Here is a 19,784-nt window from a genome sequence, read left to right as displayed (position 1 = left end):
CAGGGAAATGGTCGGTTAAGCCTACACATTGAGCTCTATGGAGGCCCGTTGTTAAGCGATTAGTTAACAAGGGTGGTCATTAAAAGGGGTTCTAACTCTACCTTTGATTTCGCCGCCTTCACCAAGATGTCGTAGTTGGAAGGCGGAGGCGCCGGATGGCGTCGGAGCAGCGCACACTCGGGGAATTCGCCTACGATGTGCTCCGCCACGGAGATGTTGGCGAGCAACATGAACTCCTCCACCATCGAGTTGGTCTCCCTGTGTACACGCACCAGTTTCCGCCACCACAACACATCAACCACAAGGGTCAAGAATCTTTATCTTAGATTATTTTGCTGATAATACATTTCCCACGTGATAAGCCACTTTGTTCAGCTATCATTTGTGGTCAGGGTTTTACTTGGTAAGATAAAAATAGTTTAGTTGTATTTGTATATTTGTTTAAGTTATTTGTTTACCTTTCCAATACTTTGCAATCCTAACGTGTGCTTGTATTGTTTGTTGTTGTAAAGTTGTGACCTGCCCCAACTGGACATCTGTGAAAAAAGAGCTTTATAGCTCATCGGATTCTTCCAGTAGAAATATATATTTTGATTCTGATAGAGAGATCTGCACAAGTCGGATTGCAGTCATGGGAGGTGTCTTGTTGACGAGACTCACTTGAGTTCCTTGGTCTGCAGGTCGATCGGGTCGTGGGTTTCGCTGTCCATGTGGAATCGGACCTCAGGGGATGCCAGAGTCAATGCCCTACGGGTGGAGAAGGGACATGAGCGATTATCATGTCCAGCCAAAACAACACAGAATCTTAATATAAGACACTTCACAAACTCAGATATTTGAGTTGAACATGCACAGCTCGTTAAGTCAATCCACTGCTGGATGAGGGCCGCCCCATGTCATGCGGGTCGTGGGGTGGTTTTACCGTACTTAACCGTGGTGGTCAGTACGCGTTGGCAAAGGTGGGGGAGCACAGACATGGGAGCATTAAATAGAGTAAAACAATTTATGTCACTGCATTGTCCTCTATTGCCCACAATGTAGCCCCGCAGCAGCCTGTAACACTCCAATCTAGAAGGATGTTATTAACCAGGTAAAACCTTAACTTCTTTATTGTTGCCTTCATTTCCGCATCTCCAGCTTCTTCAGCCTCCCACTCCCAGCCCTGCTCACTTCCCCCCCCCCCCGGCATTTTGCCGTGCTCGCCCCTTTACTCCCTCTAGCAGCACCCCACTTCCCCTACCCCACACCCCCCCTCTCTATCTCTCCCCCCTTGCTCCCCCCCCACTCTCTTACCTATATAGCCTCTTGTTACAACAGCCCTTTTTTGCCCACTTCAGCAATTGTTTCTGGCTGTGGTTGTCCCACCTGAAGAAGGACGCTTGTGTTGCGCCCGAAATGTCGTGATTTAATTTAGTTGTTATTTTATTTTATAGTTTTACCTACGTGACTTTACTGAAAAAAAACAAAGAGTATGAATCCTGTAACACTTGTTTGTGCATGGTATTCACCCAAGCCTCATGCATCACGGGGTCAAAAAAGCTACAGGTGCAGCTTTGCAATTGCTTGCTCAAGCCACTGCTGGAAGAAGGGGGCTCCCATAAGAGGGGGCCCCTCTAGAGATACACCCTTTTACAGTCCCTCTCAATGTATTTTAGCCTACTCTTCCACGCTGGCCGGATGTCTTAGAAGACACGGGAGTAACCACACTTTACCGCGCCACAGGCGACCTGCCGATCGACTAAATGTGGTGCACCCATTAATACTGCTCAGCGCTCCAGAGGCGGTGGAGGGGATGAGGATCTGGACAATGAGTTACCTGTTTTGAATGCGCCTCTGCTTGAGGATCTTGGCCAGGGAGTTGAGGCCACGCAAGCTGCTGGTGACCCGGTCCTTCCGCCCGGCGTCGTCCATCATTAGCTGAGCCTCTGCATATGTCAGAGACGCCTGCGGGGATACGATGAACACACCACGGGTGAACCATGGGGTCCTCGCAATTACACAATGCCCACGCCTGATCCAAGCCCAAGCCAGAACTCAACAGATGTCTACGTGGCTCCCGATGACCACTGAGGGTTACGCTCACCCAAAGACAGCAAAATTGATATTTTTTGAATTCTCAAAGCTGGAATTTAACCAAATTTAGTGCAATGTAATTTGGTGGTATTTTGTGCAGTGAGTTTAACACGTAGGCTTTCGTGACCAATATCATCCATAATACAGGTTTTTTGGGTTAGATTGTGTAAATACATGAATGTGTCGTTAAACCCGCCACCACCCGACACAGCCGACAGGTAAGGGTTGTCACATAAACAGAACGTGGCCAATTCGTCACTGGTACAACACAGCGGTGTGGTGTACTCGTGACGAATTGGCATGTTCTGTTTACGTGACAACCCTTATTAGTTGGCTGTGTCGGGTGGGGGTGGGTTTAATGACACATTTACATATTTACACGATCTAACCTAAAAAAAACCTGCGTTTTGTGCAGTGATTGTTGACTGGATAGAGACCATCAACTCACTACTTTCATGTCCTACCTCGCACCTCCGATTAGCACAATTGGCTACGTACGGTGCAAAAGAAGTTCAACATACATACTACCACTTGTGAACCCGGTTCATCTCGCTACACTTGTGAATCCAGAGGTGCAAGCTCAACGCTCTGACCTCTCAGCCATCCGGAAACCTCAACTGCACTAACATAGCAAGGCACCGATACAATACACGTGAAAGCAAACGAGAGTTTTACAAAAACTGAACGTCTGTGGGGGAGGGGGGGAAATCACCTTGGAATTGATGATGCTCTTGGTAAAACGTGTGCTCACGATCTCAGCCTTTGGAGTCATCTCCCATATGCACGAGAACGCCAGCCTGCACGCGCACAGCACATGCACCGTCGCCATTCACCGTCCAGTGGCGGAGTCGTCATTGGAGTGGTGCAGGGTGTTCACTCAGAAAAGCCTCGCAAAGTCTCGAGACTCTTTTTCAGGAGGGTCTTGCCAAGTTTTTGGCAGTCGAGTCATTCTTTCAGCAGCGGGATGTTTGCCCAAATACCGGTTTGGGTTGTTACAAATTACTCAACTGGAATATATATGTAGCAACCATTGTTCGACTACAAAAGCTTTGCAGTACCCTACCGAAGTTATGAGATTCAGTGAGGCTTTTCTTGGTTAAGGATCATAGTAGTAATAACACGTTTATGTTAGCGATGAGAGGAAACCTGATAACCTGGAGTCAACCCATGCTAAATAGGGGGAGAACATACAAAATATACATGGAAAGGCAACCGAGACGGGCATCAATCCTAGGCCATTCTTGCTGTGAGACACGTGTTACCATTGTGCCATCCTGGTTTGGCTGCTTATGTATGTACACATGCTTGTGTGGATCTGTACAATGACACTTTAACAGTGCCACGCATCATGGGATTACATGTGCACCTGGCAACAATGCACGTTAGCTGCTGAGTATGGGTTGCAATGTGCGCACTCGCGAGTTCACAGTTGTTGGTGCATCTCACCGGTCGACGTTGGATCTCAAGGAACACAGGTTTGAGCTCAATGACTCTGGCACCATATCAATCCTCTGCAGGTGCAAAAACACATAAAAGCAACAACTTCTCTGTCAATAAACACAATCTGGCAAATACATATGCACCAACTCAACGAGTGTTTTGCAAGCAAACCCACACATGATTAAGTTACCTGCAGGTAACTGTTCAGCAAGGAAATGTTTTCGCGAATGCCACTTAAGATTGTATGGGTTTTATTTAGAGGAAATATAATGAATCCAGAGGAAACCCATTCACTAACAGGGGGGAGAACAAACAAAACTGCAAGCAAAAAGGCACAAGAGTTGAGTAATCAAACCCAGCGTCTCCTTGCTGCAAGGCACGAGTGTTACCACTGCGCCGATAGCCTGCCGCTCATGATGTCACGGTACATCATATGATAAGAAATCCGCAAAAATCAACTCGTTTAAAACATCATGAGAGATATTTAGCATTGTTGTTGCACATTTTTTTATTCTAATTCATTTTTAAGTTATCATTATTCATACGGGAAGTACTGAAAAGCACGCAAAAAAATGTGGTGAAAATGTCAAATACAATTACAGTTGTGGGGAAACTGGTACCGCGATGATCGTTACATCATAATATTTTACATCATGTCGTAAAGTTAAGAATGAAAAGATGAAATCGGCGGGTCGTAAAACACTTGATATTGTGGCAAGAAGAAATCCACATCTCACCTTCTCACACAGGTAAACTGTGGTACCACGCAGAGATGCCTCCTCAACCAAGGCATTCCCCGGCCGGATAAAGTAGCTCACATCGGCGATGTGTACCCCAACCTAGAACACACATTAATACACCGTCACCACCCTTACATGCATGGATGTTTAATGACAGGGTGATACCTGCCGGCCTGTAAGGGTAATTAAGGTTATAGCTGCATTACATAATGCCTTATTATGAAGGGGCGTATCTAGGGTAAAGGTCAACGGCGGAGTCAGTCGAGAAGCTCCGGGAACCATACCGAAGGGCCTAGAAGGTTCTAGAAAGGGGGCGTGGCCAGAGATGGAGCTTGGCCACTCCAGGCACATATAAAGAGCACCGAATCAGAACTTCGGGGCTGTTAGCGTGGGGTCTGGGTCCTGGTTGTGTCGCTACCGTCGTCATCTCTTCGTCTTCGACTGCGTGCCTGGTTCTTCTGCAAGAGCAGCTCTGTCTCCACCGCTACGCTCGTTAATCAGCCAGCGTAGCTATGCAGGACGGAGATGGGCTGCGTGTTTGTACAGCCTAGGTGTAGCCGCGTTACGAAGTGTATCGCCCTGTGTGCTTTTAATAAATAAGACGCCTTCTACTAGACGTCTGTTGGAAGTCGCTCACTCCACATGCATGCATAACCTCCACCATAGCCACTCCAACCAAAGCACAATAATGTGAAATGAAATGCACACCCATTACTACCTGGTGCATTCATTGTGAACCAGGCATTCGGCCAGTGACGTGGACACTTAGGCCAGTGGGGTCTTAGCCATGGCTTGGCTCAGGCTTGGCTCTCGCGCAACATGCATTGAGATTATTTCTATTATTTTGGCTGCTATAAATGTCCAAATGATGGGCCACTTTGTTGAGCTATTCATTTGTGGCCAGGTCACTAATCAAAAATAAATCAATACCTCAGTGGGCTTTGCCTGGTAGGATGGGGATGGTTTCGTTGTATTTGTTTGTGTTTGGGTTATTTGTTTATCTTTCTCGTACTTTGCACTACTATGATGTTTTTGTACTGTTTGTTGTTGTAATGTTCTTACCCGCCTCTACTGGACATGTGAAAAATAGCTTTATAGCTCATCGGATTCCTCCAGTATAAATATTCTGATTCTAATTTTCAATAAGCCACATCAAAGCAACGCTTAAAACCCGAGCTGCCTCTAAGCATGTTTCCAGCCCTGAGCCTCTGTGTCCCTTGTGCCTCCTCGTATATCTCTGCATGCTCCCAGCCACGCTCAGAATTTCCGTGAGCTGAGCCTGAGCCAAGGCACAGCTGAGCCACTCATGCTTCTTTGGAGGCAACGGAGCAGATCAAGCCAGAACCGAGCCATGTTGAAGTCAGTCCTGAGCCGAGCAGAGACCAAGAATACGGGCACTAAGGCAACAATGTTTGGAAACTTAATAACAGGAATATTGTCCACCCCTTTGTCAATCCACTGCAGGATGAGGGCTTCTCCATGCCGTAATGGGTCGCGATTGTCATTTGACATTGCTTTATTACGATGGTCAATGCAGGTGGTGAAGGGGAGAACTTGGGCAGTTTTTTTAGATATCACTCTGTACCGGTGTTAGCCATGACTGGATAAACCAGCTTGACAGGATGAATGTGTAGTGCACTTGTCATTGTGCCACTAAACTCCCCTTGTCACCTCCGCTAGCATTGACAAAACCATGAAAGGAATAGGCACGAATTACCGCGACCGTGACCACGATTACCACCACCAAATGAATACCTCGGTGTTCCCATTGTCGAGCGGTTTGCAGTGTAGGGCATCGTCGATGTCTGTGCAGCCTGGAGGATCCACACTGCAGATGGACAACGCACGGAGGTCCTCCCTGCCAGCCTGGTCCTTGTACGGGACACACACAGCACCAGGTTCAACAAAACGCTGCCGTACAACAAACAAAACACAGGGTGAGCCATACATGGGTAAACCAACTTCATTCTAATGGCGTTCTATCTTCTCAATAGGCGACTGAATATTTTGAAAGTACAGTCCGTTCTCCTATAACTCTGCGTGTTTTCATATCGTGAATTAGATATAATGTGATGAATGCATTAGGGAACACATTTTTTTCATAACATGGATGCGAATTGGATAAAAGGCGATCGAGTGAACAGAACTGCGTTGTGTGAGGCAGAATAAGCGGTTGTACGGTTGCCTCGGTGTAGCATCACACAAGGCGGGATGCTTCTGGATGCTTCTAGATGCTACTCACGTACCCGAAGTCTTTGTTAAGCCTGCGTACGCATCTCACGTGTTATCGCGGACTGTGCTTTACCCTATATCATTTATTATGTCGTTTTTCCACAATTCGGTGTTCTTCAGGAACGCAAGTACAGTGTTATAGGAGAAAGTTCTGTAGTCCCCTTGCTCCATTCATTTCTGTACTGGACCATCACCACGGCCACTGCAGAGTCCTCCACATCCTGGCTCACCACTTTGATCCGCATCTCTCGAGGCCTGCCTCTCGGGTCTCCGCCCTGGTGCTTCCATAAGTCCGTCGCCTTCCTTCCTCCGATGTGAATTTCCTCTCTTCTTACGATGATGTGTCCGAGCCATCGACTTTATTTCAGGTCGACGGCTTTTCTATATACGGTCTGCAGTAAAGGTGTAGAGCCCCGTGGCTTCTCGTTCATGCCAGTGCAGCGGAAGGACCTCGACTGGAGGGAGAGCTCCAGAGAGGCCCTCTAGAAGGTATTCTACACAGGCCAAACATCTTGAAACTATTGAGGTTTGACAGCACGATGATGATGATGGGGGGTGTTTTCGCATTTGTCTATTGTCGGGGGCCTATACGTTGGGGGCCACACGTCATGGGCCACATCAAAGGCCACCAGGGGCCCCTGGGCCTTGTAATAAAGAACATTGAAGTAAAGGATTCTCACATGCCCGACCAAGCACACCAACACACCGCAGGCGTAAGAACTGAACTCAATCGATGAATTGACATATCGTCACACGTCTCATGCGTACCTCTGCTGTGATGCTGAACGTGGGAGGGGGCAGGCATGCAAGTACGGCCTGGCTGAAGGGCTGGTGTGGCACGTCGTGCTCCAGCAGCAGCACCTCTGTCTCCATCTCCTTATCCCCACATTCGCCCAGAGAGCGCACAAAATGGCCCTGCACAAGCACACCGACGATTAGCACGGTTGTCTACGTATGGTACGGAAGAAGTTCAACTTGCATATGCACATACGTGGCCAATCGTCACCGGTATCCCTGTTCCACCGGTACATTGGAACCCAGACGGCGCAGAGCTCTCGAGGTGTCTGTGGTCACCCACTGGCTTTTTGCCGTGTCGAACCGGAACCAAACCGTAGTATGCTGGCCCCACAAGGCATCCAAATCTATCCGGGGGCCGAGCAGGGCCAGGGGCGGGGCTAGCGACACGTTAATTGTGTGACGGCAGTCGGTGCACCACGTGCACGTGGCACCACAGCGTCATCTGCACGTGCCTAGACTTGTTCAAAGCATTGACCGTTCATGGCATGGATCCGCTTTTGCAGTGGATAAACAACCTGCAGCCTACTAAACCGTGCCAGCCATGGTGCCGCTCGGTTGTGCAGTGGCAAATAGGTATGAAAAGCACAACCACAATGCCAACGTTGTACCTAACGTTCATGATGTAGAATATTAACCGGCATCTGTTTAAACAAAGATACAACCCAAATAATACATCTTAACAATATATTTAGCTTTTCACCAATTTTTTTTCTCATTGTGTTAATGGTATCACACAAGACAAGCAATCTATACCACCCTTCGTGGTCAAGGACGACCCACAGGAGCAGACATAACAGAGCTACTTCTAAGATCCAATGAAGTGAAATGCGGTCTAAATTGTAGGGGGGCAGTGCTTTTCCAACCACTCTGCCAATCAAAGTAATGTTCATCACATGGCAGTCAAACGCAGTAGTTTTCTCAGAGATGGAAATTAAACAATCGAAGTGCACGACCAAATTTAATATCGTTTTTGGTGCAGTTATTGGTGACTGGGCTGAGACTATCAACTTACAACACCTTAATAACCTAGGTTGAATCACAGGTGAGTTTGCCATGCTTTCAAACAAATAAATCACAGTGGTGCCAGCTCATCCACCCTGACTTCCAATTCACCGTGTCACCGTTCGTGTTTTGGGTTCGACGGCTGTATTGCATACAGAGCCGCGTGGCCGCGCGTCAAGTGCCAGACGGATGAGCCCGACGATGCCGACCACGGGACGGACGGGTGAGGTGTCACGGCGTGCGGGGCGTCACGGTGCAGTCGTACGTTCGGGTAGCGGGAGTGTCGCAGCCAGCCATCGATGGCCACCACGATGCGGTGGGCCTGCAGGGACGCTGCTTGTCTTGTCTCCACCCGCACTCGTGGCATGCGGCGGTCCGCGGGTGTGAACAGGTGGCGGGTGGCCTGCAACACGCACAAAGAGCCCCCAGTAAGGCATTCAACAAACTGTTTGGGCGAGTGCCGTCAGCACACACCTATTCAAGCTGGTACGGCAAATGACGGGGTGGGTACGGCCAGCACCATGCCCGACCGTCTTTGTCTCCACAGCGCTGATGTTTACATGCCACATCAGATACTCATTTATGGACGAGTCAACCTAGGGAAGGGCCCAAGACAGGTTCAGACATTTGCCGCTGTTTATTGGTTATGAGCGATAAATATAATCCAACTCGGGTCCCAGGATTAGTAGCGCAGCGCGCTAACCGCTACATCACCGCTCCCCACACGTACACACACACATGCAGATCAGCCCACCTCCTTGATTGGGCTGGGCATGAGCATGCCGCACAGCGGCCTCGAGTTCCGCTTGATGATGCCGACCACTTTGCCAGTGGGCCGACGCATCTTCCCACTTTCGGCTTTCAGCTGGAGACCAAAACAAAGGACAAACATCGTGTTGCGTAATCTAAGCAAGAGCGACGACAGCAGCAGCATCAGCTGGGATAGCACCGGGAGATGACAACGCAAACTCAAATGAGCACTCACCACAGTAGCGTCTCTCTCACACACTGAAATAATGAAATAACTATTTTTTTTTACCAGCTCACTGCGTAACACAATACAATTTGGCTTGAAGGGGAAGGAGCAATCCAAAACAATAGCGCTTAACCTGCAGATGTGGTTTCATGCTGTGTCTCATCAATGTCAATAATGAGACTGACGCTTTGTTAAAATGACAAAAGATCACAGTGAGGAATCCTCCGTAAATATTGATAAGTTAAAACAGTTCTGGCGATTGATAGAATCAACCGGAACACGCCAATCAGATACCACACGTTTAAAAAAAAACGCGTAGGCTTTTGCGACCAATATTATCTACAGCAAAGGTTACCCTCCCATCTAATTCACAATTTGATGCTTAATCTCTCGATTCTTTATGATTTCACTGATTGACATTTTCTCTTACCTGCTTAGCACATCAGTCACCCTATATGTGTTTAATGTTTACGTAACGTTTTTATAAGTATAACTGTGCAATGATCAGTCTATAAATAATCTTCCCAAGCCAACTTGCACTACATGCGATTTAATATCTAACACTTGTTTATGTTTGTGCAATATTGTCGACTTTTCATAAACCACGGTTGTTTTCGTGCCAATTTCAATTAACTTCATTGCTGTACTTTATTATGTTTTGCATTTTGTCACTGTGGTATGTATGCATGTAGAACTTATTTCGCACCGTACACAGCCAACCATGCTAATCGGAGGTGCGCGGAAAGGACAACAACCTAAATACAAAAAAGCAGTTCTAAAGAAATTAGTTTTCAATATAGAGGCCACCCTGTGACCCAGCTCAGACCGTGGAAGCGACGCTGTGTTGAGCTTGGATATGCATAACAGGTGGTATAGGCTCTGCGCCAAAATGGCTGGCAGCAGAGCGCAGTACAGCAAAATGAACTGTTGTCCTGTCCTTCTATGCTCCTGATCTATGCCCCCCCCCCTTCACCAACCCGCACCGAAGTATGGTCAAATAACCCCTACGTACATACAAAAATAGTACGAAATGATTAGCACTCCTGACTTGATTTTGAAGTAATGTAATGTAAAGTCATTTAATAAACGCAAAATCAAGCTAACAGCATCTCTAATGTCGATTGTTGTCTGGTCACACGGTGTTCATTATGTTTAAGGTCTCTCTTGAAGTGGTTGAGTCTTTGTTGTTATTCTTTGTTTAAACTATATTAAAACTATTTAAAAACAATAAACTAAATAACTTCACCAGGTAAGGACCCTGAGAGCTATATAGCTCTTTTTAAGTGACCTGGCCACAAATGATCGTTCAATGAAGTATCTTATCACATTTGAAATGGATAGCAGCCAAATACTCTAAGTGCATGTCAGATTGTAACTGTGGAGGGAAAAGCCGGAGGACCTGGAGAAAAATCCATGCGACCACGGGGAGAGAGACACGCACACTGCAGGTGTCTGGGTTTGATTTTGGTTCGGCAGTGTTGACGCTCCACTCACCACATCCTCCTCATTCTCTTCTGCAACGTCCCCTGCGACGCCCTCATCGTGCAGGACCAGCGAGGAGGGGGCAACCCAGCGCTCCTCGGGGAACATCTCCACGCACACGATGTCGTCGTGCATCGCGCGGTTTAAATGCTGCAGCCCCTGGATCAACACCTGCACGCAGACAAAAAAGATCCCCCATATAGCCTTAACAGACCGCTGGGCCAAGTGCTGTTAGAGAGCAGCATATACAGTAAAACCTTGGATTGCGAGTAACTTGGTCTGCGAGTGTTTTACAAGACGAGCAAAATTTTTAATGAATATTAATTTTATAAACGAGCGAGGGTCTTGCAATACGAGCAGCTTTGTACTGCCGAGCGTCACGTGATCACAACTGATATACGAGTGCTTTGATATACGAGTGCTTTGGATTACAAACACGTTTCCGGAACGAATTATGCTCGCAATCCAAGGTTTTACTGTACAAGAGTTTTAATACCACGAATAAACAATTTAAAATGTAGGACTATGAGCCCATGAATCTTCTGAAACCAATGTTTTTCAGTAACATACGTTCAAGCAGGGCAATTTCTGGACTGGGTTTTTTTTCCAACAAAGGGCCAATGTACCTAATTGTTATTTAACGTTACATTTTGGAGGTGGAAATAGACCATTTTGTTAACAAAGTAGTCACAACCATCATTAGACCTCCTTTGCCAGTACCAAAATATAATAGGGTTTTTCCCCTTTTTTCTGGCAACAAAACTGAAACCTTTTACAAGGAATTATGTTTTGATTTAAAGCTTTCGTGACTGCAGTAATTCATATTCTTAGTTTTTTCGGTAAAGTCACGTCGAAGAGAAACAACAAAATAATAAAATATATATAAAACAATAAAAAATTATCACGACGTTTCGACCATAACTCAAACGGTCGTCTTCAGGTGTGTTGGTTCGCATAAATGTATTTTTAAACGGCGCATTTATTTATTTATAAAAAACGTTAGCGCCACGCGCAACGATTTAGCAGTTTATTTAGGACTAGTCCATCTATATTCTGAAAAGAGGAGGGGGGAGACGAAATTTTTTATAATGTATGCTGTCTGAAAGCCACTGTAAGCGTGAACAATCAATTAAGACCTGAAATGGTTTATCAAATCTTTCCAATGATTGCTAAGATAGAATCCATCTTCTCGGTTGAAATTGTCTCTGTGTTTGTATATGTGGATAGCCTCATGAACGAATCTCTCATGGAAGCCAGATGGCTTACAAAGAACCTCTGTCTTGGAAAAGTCAATGGCATGTGAGCCTACTGAATCTATATTCTGAAAAGAGGAATATAGATGGACTAGTCCTAAATAAACTGCCAAATCGTTGCGCGTGGCGCTAACGTTTTTTATAAATAAATAAATGCGCCGTTTAAAAATACATTTATGCGAACCAACACACCTGAAGACGACCGTTTGAGTTATGGTCGAAACGTCGTGAGAATTTTTATTGTTTTATATATATTTTATTATTTTGTTGTTTCTCTTCAACGTGACTTTACCGAAAAAACTAAGAATAAGGAATTATGTGTGCATTAACCACAATACTTGTGGTGAAAATGCAAACAAAAACACACTGATAATATTTGCAATATATGCGTACGCCTTTTGGCGTCCTCTGGTCTCGCACCAATTGGGTCGAGGCTCAAAAGAAAGCCGTCCCTGGTGTGGACCAATCAGTCTCAAGGACAATGCATATATTATCATAGTGTGTTTTTTGTTTGCATTTTGACCACAAGTATTGTGGTTAATGCACACATGATTCCTTGTAAAAGGTTTCAGTTTTGTTGCCAGAAAAAAAGGGAAAAACCCTATTATTAAAGTAGTCACAATTAACGTATCTACTGTGGTTGTGGTGGCGTAGCTATCGAGTGTGCAGGCAGTGCAACTGCACCAGGACCCACAGGCCGGGGGGGCAGGAGCCAGGCTACGACACCTACGTAGGGTGCAAAAGAGGTTCAAAATACAAATATTTTAGCCCAGTAGCTCTTAACCTTTACTGCAGCCTTGCAGTAAAGGTTAAGAGCTACTGCTCATGCCAAGAACGCTATGCCACTGCTTCATTATAAATTTGTTTTAAAAACTCACACAGATACGATCGAACAGCATTGTTCCTTCCAGACGCAGGCTTGTGAAACGTGTACCTCTTTATCACTGTCACCGTCCCCTCGCACACTCAGAGTCCCCTCCAGGTAATTCTCACGACTCGCAAGGAAGGTTCCCTGGACAAACCGGCCGGAGCGCACACCTTGCTGCAGCTGGGACAGCAGGAGATGTTCGGGGAAGATTACCCGGGACTCCACCACATCCTGCACACGTACACAGCACACGCACGGCACATGCACGCGTCAACAACAATTTTGCAACCGCCATCACGTAACGAGACGAAGGATCCAGTCTGATTTATCTCAGAGCAGTACGGCCATCCGTGTTAGAGAACGTTCCACAAAAGCGGATATCATAGAGCTACCTCTAGAGTTTCACCCTTCCGTCTCTGCTTTTTGCTAAATATTCCACGTTATAAATCTAGGATTTATTTGATTGATTGACCATTGCTGGTGAGGATGAGACGTTCTAAAAGGGAGCTGTTTAACACGTATTCTTTTGCGACCAATATTATCCATAATAAAGGTTTTTTGGGTAAGAGCGCGTAAATGTGTGTAGTTAACCCGGTACAGCCAATTAGTAAGGTTTGTTACGTAAAACAAAACGTGTCAATTAGTTACTACTGCAGCACGCCAGTGTATTGGAGAGTAAACCCACAACACTTACAAGTCGAGTATATCGTTTCCCTGGCGATTACAACCAGCGAAACGTCGTACTCAGCGCAAGGCAAGTGTCCCTTTCTTCAGTGAGGCAGCTGGATGCAACACGGAAGTGAGGGGTCGGACAAGGGTACAGGCCCGCACCATAAATATGAGGGGGGGGGCAGAGCTGATGCACGCATACGGAGTCTCACCCGCTCCGAGGCCAGTGCCAGACGGTCAATCAACTCAGGGTTGTCCAGCAAGCTGCGCACGTATTCCTCCACTGGGGGTACACAGACACGCGCAGATAAACGCAGACATTATAATTGGTGACACGATTTACCGGACGATTTAGAGTGCCACCCAAAATGTAATTTTGTTACTTTTCAAGTCATGGCTGCTGGATTTATTAATTTTCCTGTTTAACTGAAGCACTGTTTAACAAGAGGCACTACAGACTTGATTCAAAGCTTTCGTGACTGCAGGAATTACTCTTTGGTTTTTTTCGGTAAAGTCACGTATAAATAAGAAATAATAAAATAACATAATAGCGTACGACGTTTCGGTTGCAACACAAGCAGCCATCATCAGGTACAGAAGAGCTAAATTTACGAGAGGGAGGAAACACATAACCCCAGATGTATATAAAGACACCCAAGTAGGCGGGAACTAACACAGATACAACAGGGGACCTGGCTGCGAGGAAATTGCTGGTAACGCATCGACACATCACCAAAATTTGCGACTTTGTGCTGGAACGGGACGTCCACACTGACCCCAACTACGTGGTGAAGGGCAATGTGAGTCCTAACCTTACTTAGCATCATCAGCATCATTATCAGTATCGCCAATGTCATCACCATCATCGGGATAGAAGGCCCATCACTTTAATTGTACTCAATGTTTTTATTTTATTTTGCACAGCCCCTAAGAAAAAAAAGAGTGGGGGGTGCTGCCACACACGGTGGTGCAATGGCCCCCCCACCCTAGACTTGCAATCTAGAGGTCGGTAATTGGATTCAATCTCTCTGCTCTGCCGACAGTTTAAAATATGGGGCAATTTCACAAATCGCCTTCCTCCTCCCCCCCACCATGTGGTACACGGGGTAACTCTGGCCCAGAATAACCTGTGGTGGTGACCACCAGGCTAACTACACTAATTACAACATGACTAGCTACGACAGACCGGGACCACAGCTCGGGTCCAGGTTCACGTGTTGGAGACTCGGTAGAACGTAGACGCAGACAAAGGTTTCTTCAAGATGAACAATGCCAGTCCCTCTGGGGGACCCGGCTTATATTCTCTGTGGCGTGGCTGGCTCCGCCCTTGGCCACGACCACCTTCTAGAAAACTCGAGCAGCAGGATCTGGACCCCGACCACGTGACCACCCCTAGCCCCCACTTGGGGCCCCTTTGTAGACTTAACCGGTCACGTGTCCTCTCGGGTCAACCAGAGTGCCATGGCCTTTAGTAACCCCTTTCATACGGCCGGCATTCCCACACCCTATCCTGTCGGGCTGGCACTGCACGCCAAGCGTGATGCCATCCAGCTGATCAATCAGCGCTGACCGAGTCCCTCTAGGGCCGGTACTACACCCGCACCATAGTGGTATCCGCGATGTCAATACACCGCACGCCGTGCCTCTCTAGGCCCGGCACTACACTGTTACATCCCGTGATGTCATTACACATTCAACCCTTCAGGATAGTGGAGGGCTAGATGACGCTAATTTGGCCAAGTGAATATGTGGCCTCACGCAAAAAACGTATGACGAATCACGAAGCATTGCCCTGAACTGAATTTACTGAACGTATTGTTGTTGTACTTGTGGCAATGCCGTCATGTCCGTTAGGTGCCTCTGCCTGTAAAGTGGATGTCTCCAGAAAGAATGTTCCATGGGCTCTACAAGGTGCAGAGCGACGTGTGGTCATACGGCGTGCTACTGTGAGAAATCTTATATTTTGATGAGACAAACTTTCACTTGCCACAAACATTCGGGGCCCTAAGTACAGAACATGCTCACAACAGACGATTTTAGTCTTAGCTTACACTATTATTTTTAATTGCATAAAGTTGTTGCGTGCTTGGGCTCCAGATGCCGAAATACCTTTTGAAAAACGGCCAGTCTCATCAGATCTCAGAAGCTAAGCTTGCAGCGCCCAGCCCTGATGGTAACCCGGGGATACAAATTAATGTGGAGAAACAAATGTTTGCTTGTGACGACCAAGACAACCCTTGTCCTCCCAAGGACAGGCCTCACTGATTCCGAAGACTTTTATTTTCAGGAGGGTCCTTCCGAGTTTTTTGCAGGAGTAGGGAGGCAATGTTGCTGCTGTGCAGTGCCGGAGAGTAAGCTCATGTAGTCGGTCCACCCTGTCCTCTCTCCTACCATCGAGACAGGACGGTCGCAATAGCGATCAGAAACACCCTCTACGTCACGACACCGTCAGTCAATTTCTCAATCCGGAGGTCAGCTCAAGTGGTTTGGATTACAAACACGTTTCCGGAACGAATTATGCTCGCAATCCAAGGTTTTACTGTACAAGAGTTTTAATACCACGAATAAACAATTTAAAATGTAGGACTATGAGCCCATGAATCTTCTGAAACCAATGTTTTTCAGTAACATATTTTCAAGCAGGGCAATTTCTGGACTGGGTTTTTTTTCCAACAAAGGGCCAATGTACCTAATTGTTATTTAACGTTACATTTTGGAGGTGGAAATAGACCATTTTGTTAACAAAGTAGTCACAACCATCATTAGACCTCCTTTGCCAGTACCAAAATATAATAGGGTTTTTCCCCTTTTTTCTGACAAAACTGAAACCTTTTACAAGGAATCATGTGTGCATTAACCACAATACTTGTGGTGAAAATGCAAACAATAACACACTGATAATATTTGCAATATATGCGTATGCCTTTTGGCGTCCTCTGGTCTAGCACCAATTTGGGTCGAGGCTCAAAAGAAAGCCGTCCCTGGTGTGGACCAATCAGTCTCAAGGACAATGCATATATTATCATAGTGTGTTTTTTGTTTGGATTTTGACCACAAGTATTGTGGTTAATGCACACATGATTCCTTGTAAAAGGTTTCAGTTTTTTTGCCAGAAAAAAAGGGAAAAACCCTATTATTAAAGTAGTCACAATTAACGTATATACTGTGGTTGTGGTGGCGTAGCTATCGAGTGTGCAGGCAGTGCAACTGCACCAGGACCCACAGGCCGGGGGGGCAGGAGCCAGGCTACGACACCTACGTAGGGTGCAAAAGACGTTCAAAATACACAACAGACGATTTTAATCTTAGCTTACACTATTATTTTTAATTGCATAAAGTTGTTGCGTGCTTGGGCTCCAGATGCCGAAATTACCTTTTGAAAAACGGCTACCAGTCTCATCAGATCTCAGAAGCTAAGCTTGCAGCGCCTAGCCCTGATGGTAACCCGGGGATACAAATTAATGTGGAGAAATAAATGTTTGCTTGTGACGACCAAGACAATCCCTGTCCTCCCAAGGACAGGCCTCACTGATTCCGAAGACCTTGATTTTCAGGAGGGTCCTTCCGAGTTTTTTGCAGGAGTAGGGAGGCGATGTTGCTGCTGTGCAGTGCCGGAGAGTAAGCTCATGCAGCCGGTCCACCCTGTCCTCTCTCCTACCATCGGGACAGGACGGTGGCAATAGCGATCAGAAACACCCTCTACGTCACAACACCGCCAGTCAATTTCTCAATCCGGAGGTCAGCTCAAATCTGTATTGTGGGCGTTCCCATGTACTCTACTGTGTACGTGGGGCTCTGGGTCCAATCCCCTGATCACCATTGCATTCACTTAAATAATAAATTATCCTGGCTACCCAGAGAAAATAAGAGTGCACAATTATACGTGTGATTCATCACAGGCGAGCTCACATCGGCTACACTTACAGCTTAGGGCCTCGCATTAAGAGAGGTGGGAGGGCTCCAAATAGGAAACAAGAAATGGACACGAGGTTTCGAAGTTTTAACATAATTGTTTAAAAAATAAAGATCGGTGAGAAAAAATGACTCTCCAAAGCAGTTATTTTCATTTTGCTGACAAAAATATACAGGCATTCATAGAAGGGGCCTCTTAAACTTGACAATGGCATAGGGCCCCAGCAATGCCATCATCCGGCTCTGCTGCCGAGTGTCATCCCAATGAAGTAATTTGCAGGTAACTTTAGCATTGGGATGCTTGGCCAATACTCAGTAACATTGTGATTGTGTGTTTTCAAGCTATGTGAGCAAACTGGATAACCCATACAGAACAAAGGGGAGAACGTAGAAAACTCCGCAAAGTGCCAGTCGGATAATTAACCAAGGCCCTTCTTGTTGCGAGGGTCAAAGATCACCGCTGCACCACCCTGACACCTGAAACGATAATAGTTCGCTTATAATTTTTTCGTTATTTTAGTGTGTACATTTACACGCGATAATCATATCTCATCTCAAGCATTTGAAAAGGGCACCCTCAGTGGCAACTGTTCTCTGTGTGACACACGGTTATTCAGCACCTAACCTGCAAGCAGGTCAGGTGCTGTTTGCTGCGAGCAATCCCAATTGAGTGATTCGGAGTGAAGTTTTTTTTTACATGCCAATTTTCGCCTGTGATGCTGACACACGATGGCCATACTTTATTTTAAATAATGTCTTGGGATCGTTTTTATTTTTTTACATTGAATTTTATTGAGTAAATCATGAGCCCGTTACAGTGCGCCACGGGACTGCACGTCATTCGAGTGGTGCATTCACAATGCCACCGGACCATTTATTAGGGGGGCTGACGCGAAGGGGGGAGTGAGGCCCGCGCCCCCCCATAAACTGGGGGGGGGGGGGGGGAGAGGGGGGCATTGTGACAGGCGTATTGTAGTAGGTGTAATCTGCTCCACGTTTGTCTTGATAAAGGAGCCCTGTGCAACCTGCTCGGTGTGTGATGTGCGTGCTCCTCGGTGTGACGTGTGTGCCGCTCAGTGTGATGTGTGTGGGTGTAGGAGAGGCCCCTTACCCTGGCGCATGGCAGTCGATGACAAGTTCTACCGCTTGATCTGCGATGGCTACTGCATGCAGCCACCCCCTGCTGTCCACCGCAAGTGTAAGCCGCCCCCCCATACCTCCTACACCAGGTTTTATCCACTGCTGGACTGATGCGTTTCTATTGTGGATGCAGGTGGCTGACGGAGGAGAGTGCGAAGTGTTTGTTCTGGGAAATTATTTGGTTTTAATTGTAGTGATTCAATTAATTGAATGAACAATTGCTTAAGGGTGCATTATGTGATATGTGTTATTGGCAGTGAGTTGCGCTGGCTGGTTCAGTGTCGTTGACACGGCCATTATGAACCCTCTTAGTCTGGAATGTCCTACTTCCAGCTGTACGTGCTGTTGCGACCCACAGACTCCTCACATAGAGATCCACAGACTGCTTCTCTCTCTACGAGATAAACATGACCAGTGTTTCTGCGCTACGTATGGAGATGCAGTGGCATTTAGACGCCGCTGTATGAATCCAGACTGTAGGTATTTTATGCCTTCATGACCCTCTACCTACTCACCCCCCCTCACCCCCCTCGCCACCTGACCCCCTTCATCCCCCTCCGTGACGTCATTAACATCATCGGCACTCATTCAACCATTCTGAGAACGAACGCGCACTGGAAGAGATGAAAGCGCAGTCCGAGCTTGTGCACGATTCGCCTTCCTCGCACCCTCACCGCACCCTCCCCTCGCCCCACAGCCGCAAGGTGATGCACCGCTGCTGGAGCCACGCGCCGTTAGAGCGCCCCACGTTTGAGGCGATCCTCGCAGAGCTGAGACCGGCCTCCAACGATGACAAGATCGACAAAGGCGAAGAGGTCGGCTGGGAGCAGTCGTCCGTTCCGTCCGAGTACAGCTCCCTCGCTTGCTAGGATCGCCCTCGTTACCCTGTCCACTCTAGGGGTGAATAGTTTATTTTATTATTTCAAAGATTACCGTGCTACATTTGTTTATTCAGGGAAGTCTCACTCTTTTGCAGGAGGGTCCTGTCCAGCTTTCACAGAAGGGGGCGATGTTGCCACGGTGTGTAATCCCTGTTTAAGTAATTTGCAATTAAAATCTCATTGTTAGAATTGGTTGTTCTTTTTTGAAAGCTGAGAACCCTGAGAAAACGCGTGCACAACAGGGGAAGAACATGCAAAGTCCACAAACTCTCACTTACACGCCAAGACTAAGATCCCACCATGTAACAGACTGTTGGG

General features: G+C 46.7%; 2 protein-coding genes across 2 annotated transcripts; both read right to left on the bottom strand.

Annotated features, from left to right (window-relative positions):
• Positions 1-577: 577 nt before the first annotated feature.
• LOC142922870 (exosome complex exonuclease RRP44-like) lies at positions 578-3,580 on the bottom strand. The gene is made up of 4 exons (XM_076063812.1): positions 3,520-3,580; positions 2,786-2,870; positions 1,817-1,944; positions 578-747 (listed from the first exon to the last, which is right to left on the bottom strand). Exons 1-4 carry the CDS (start codon positions 3,573-3,575, stop codon positions 657-659), a joined length of 360 nt encoding a protein of 119 aa, XP_075919927.1. The 5' UTR covers positions 3,576-3,580; the 3' UTR covers positions 578-656.
• Positions 3,581-7,211: 3,631 nt separating this feature from the next.
• Positions 7,212-15,529, bottom strand: LOC142922862 (exosome complex exonuclease RRP44-like). Its single transcript, XM_076063804.1, has 7 exons — positions 15,517-15,529; positions 13,746-13,816; positions 12,931-13,095; positions 10,756-10,914; positions 9,040-9,150; positions 8,551-8,688; positions 7,212-7,400 (listed from the first exon to the last, which is right to left on the bottom strand). The coding sequence occupies exons 1-7, from the start codon at positions 15,527-15,529 to the stop codon at positions 7,212-7,214; spliced, it is 846 nt and encodes a 281-aa protein (XP_075919919.1).
• Positions 15,530-19,784: the final 4,255 nt, after the last annotated feature.

The sequence above is a fragment of the Petromyzon marinus genome, unplaced genomic scaffold (assembly GCF_048934315.1).
Source record: "Petromyzon marinus isolate PM22_M1 ecotype Great Lakes invasive population unplaced genomic scaffold, UKy_Petmar_22M1.pri1.0 PM_Scaffold_19, whole genome shotgun sequence".
Classification (NCBI taxonomy): domain Eukaryota; kingdom Metazoa; phylum Chordata; class Hyperoartia; order Petromyzontiformes; family Petromyzontidae; genus Petromyzon; species Petromyzon marinus.
Note: the sequence above shows the minus strand (reverse complement) of the source record. Positions and strands in the feature narration are given on the sequence as shown.

Excerpts from the sequence above, each read along its gene's own strand:
- LOC142922862 (XM_076063804.1), bottom strand. Across the intron at positions 13,096-13,745 it reads TGGCACTGGCCTCGGAGCGG|GATGTGGTGGAGTCCCGGGT; the intron begins GTGAGACTCCGT and ends GTACGTGTGCAG. Across the intron at positions 10,915-12,930 it reads ACGGTGACAGTGATAAAGAG|GTGTTGATCCAGGGGCTGCA; the intron begins GTACACGTTTCA and ends GTCTGCGTGCAG.
- LOC142922870 (XM_076063812.1), bottom strand. The coding sequence starts at position 3,575 with ATGGTGCCAGAGTCATTGAGCTCAAACCTGTGTTCCTTGAGATCCAAC. Across the intron at positions 2,871-3,519 it reads TTGAGATCCAACGTCGACCG|GCTGGCGTTCTCGTGCATAT; the intron begins GTGAGATGCACC and ends GTGCGCGTGCAG. Across the intron at positions 1,945-2,785 it reads AGAGCATCATCAATTCCAAG|GCGTCTCTGACATATGCAGA; the intron begins GTGATTTCCCCC and ends GTATCCCCGCAG.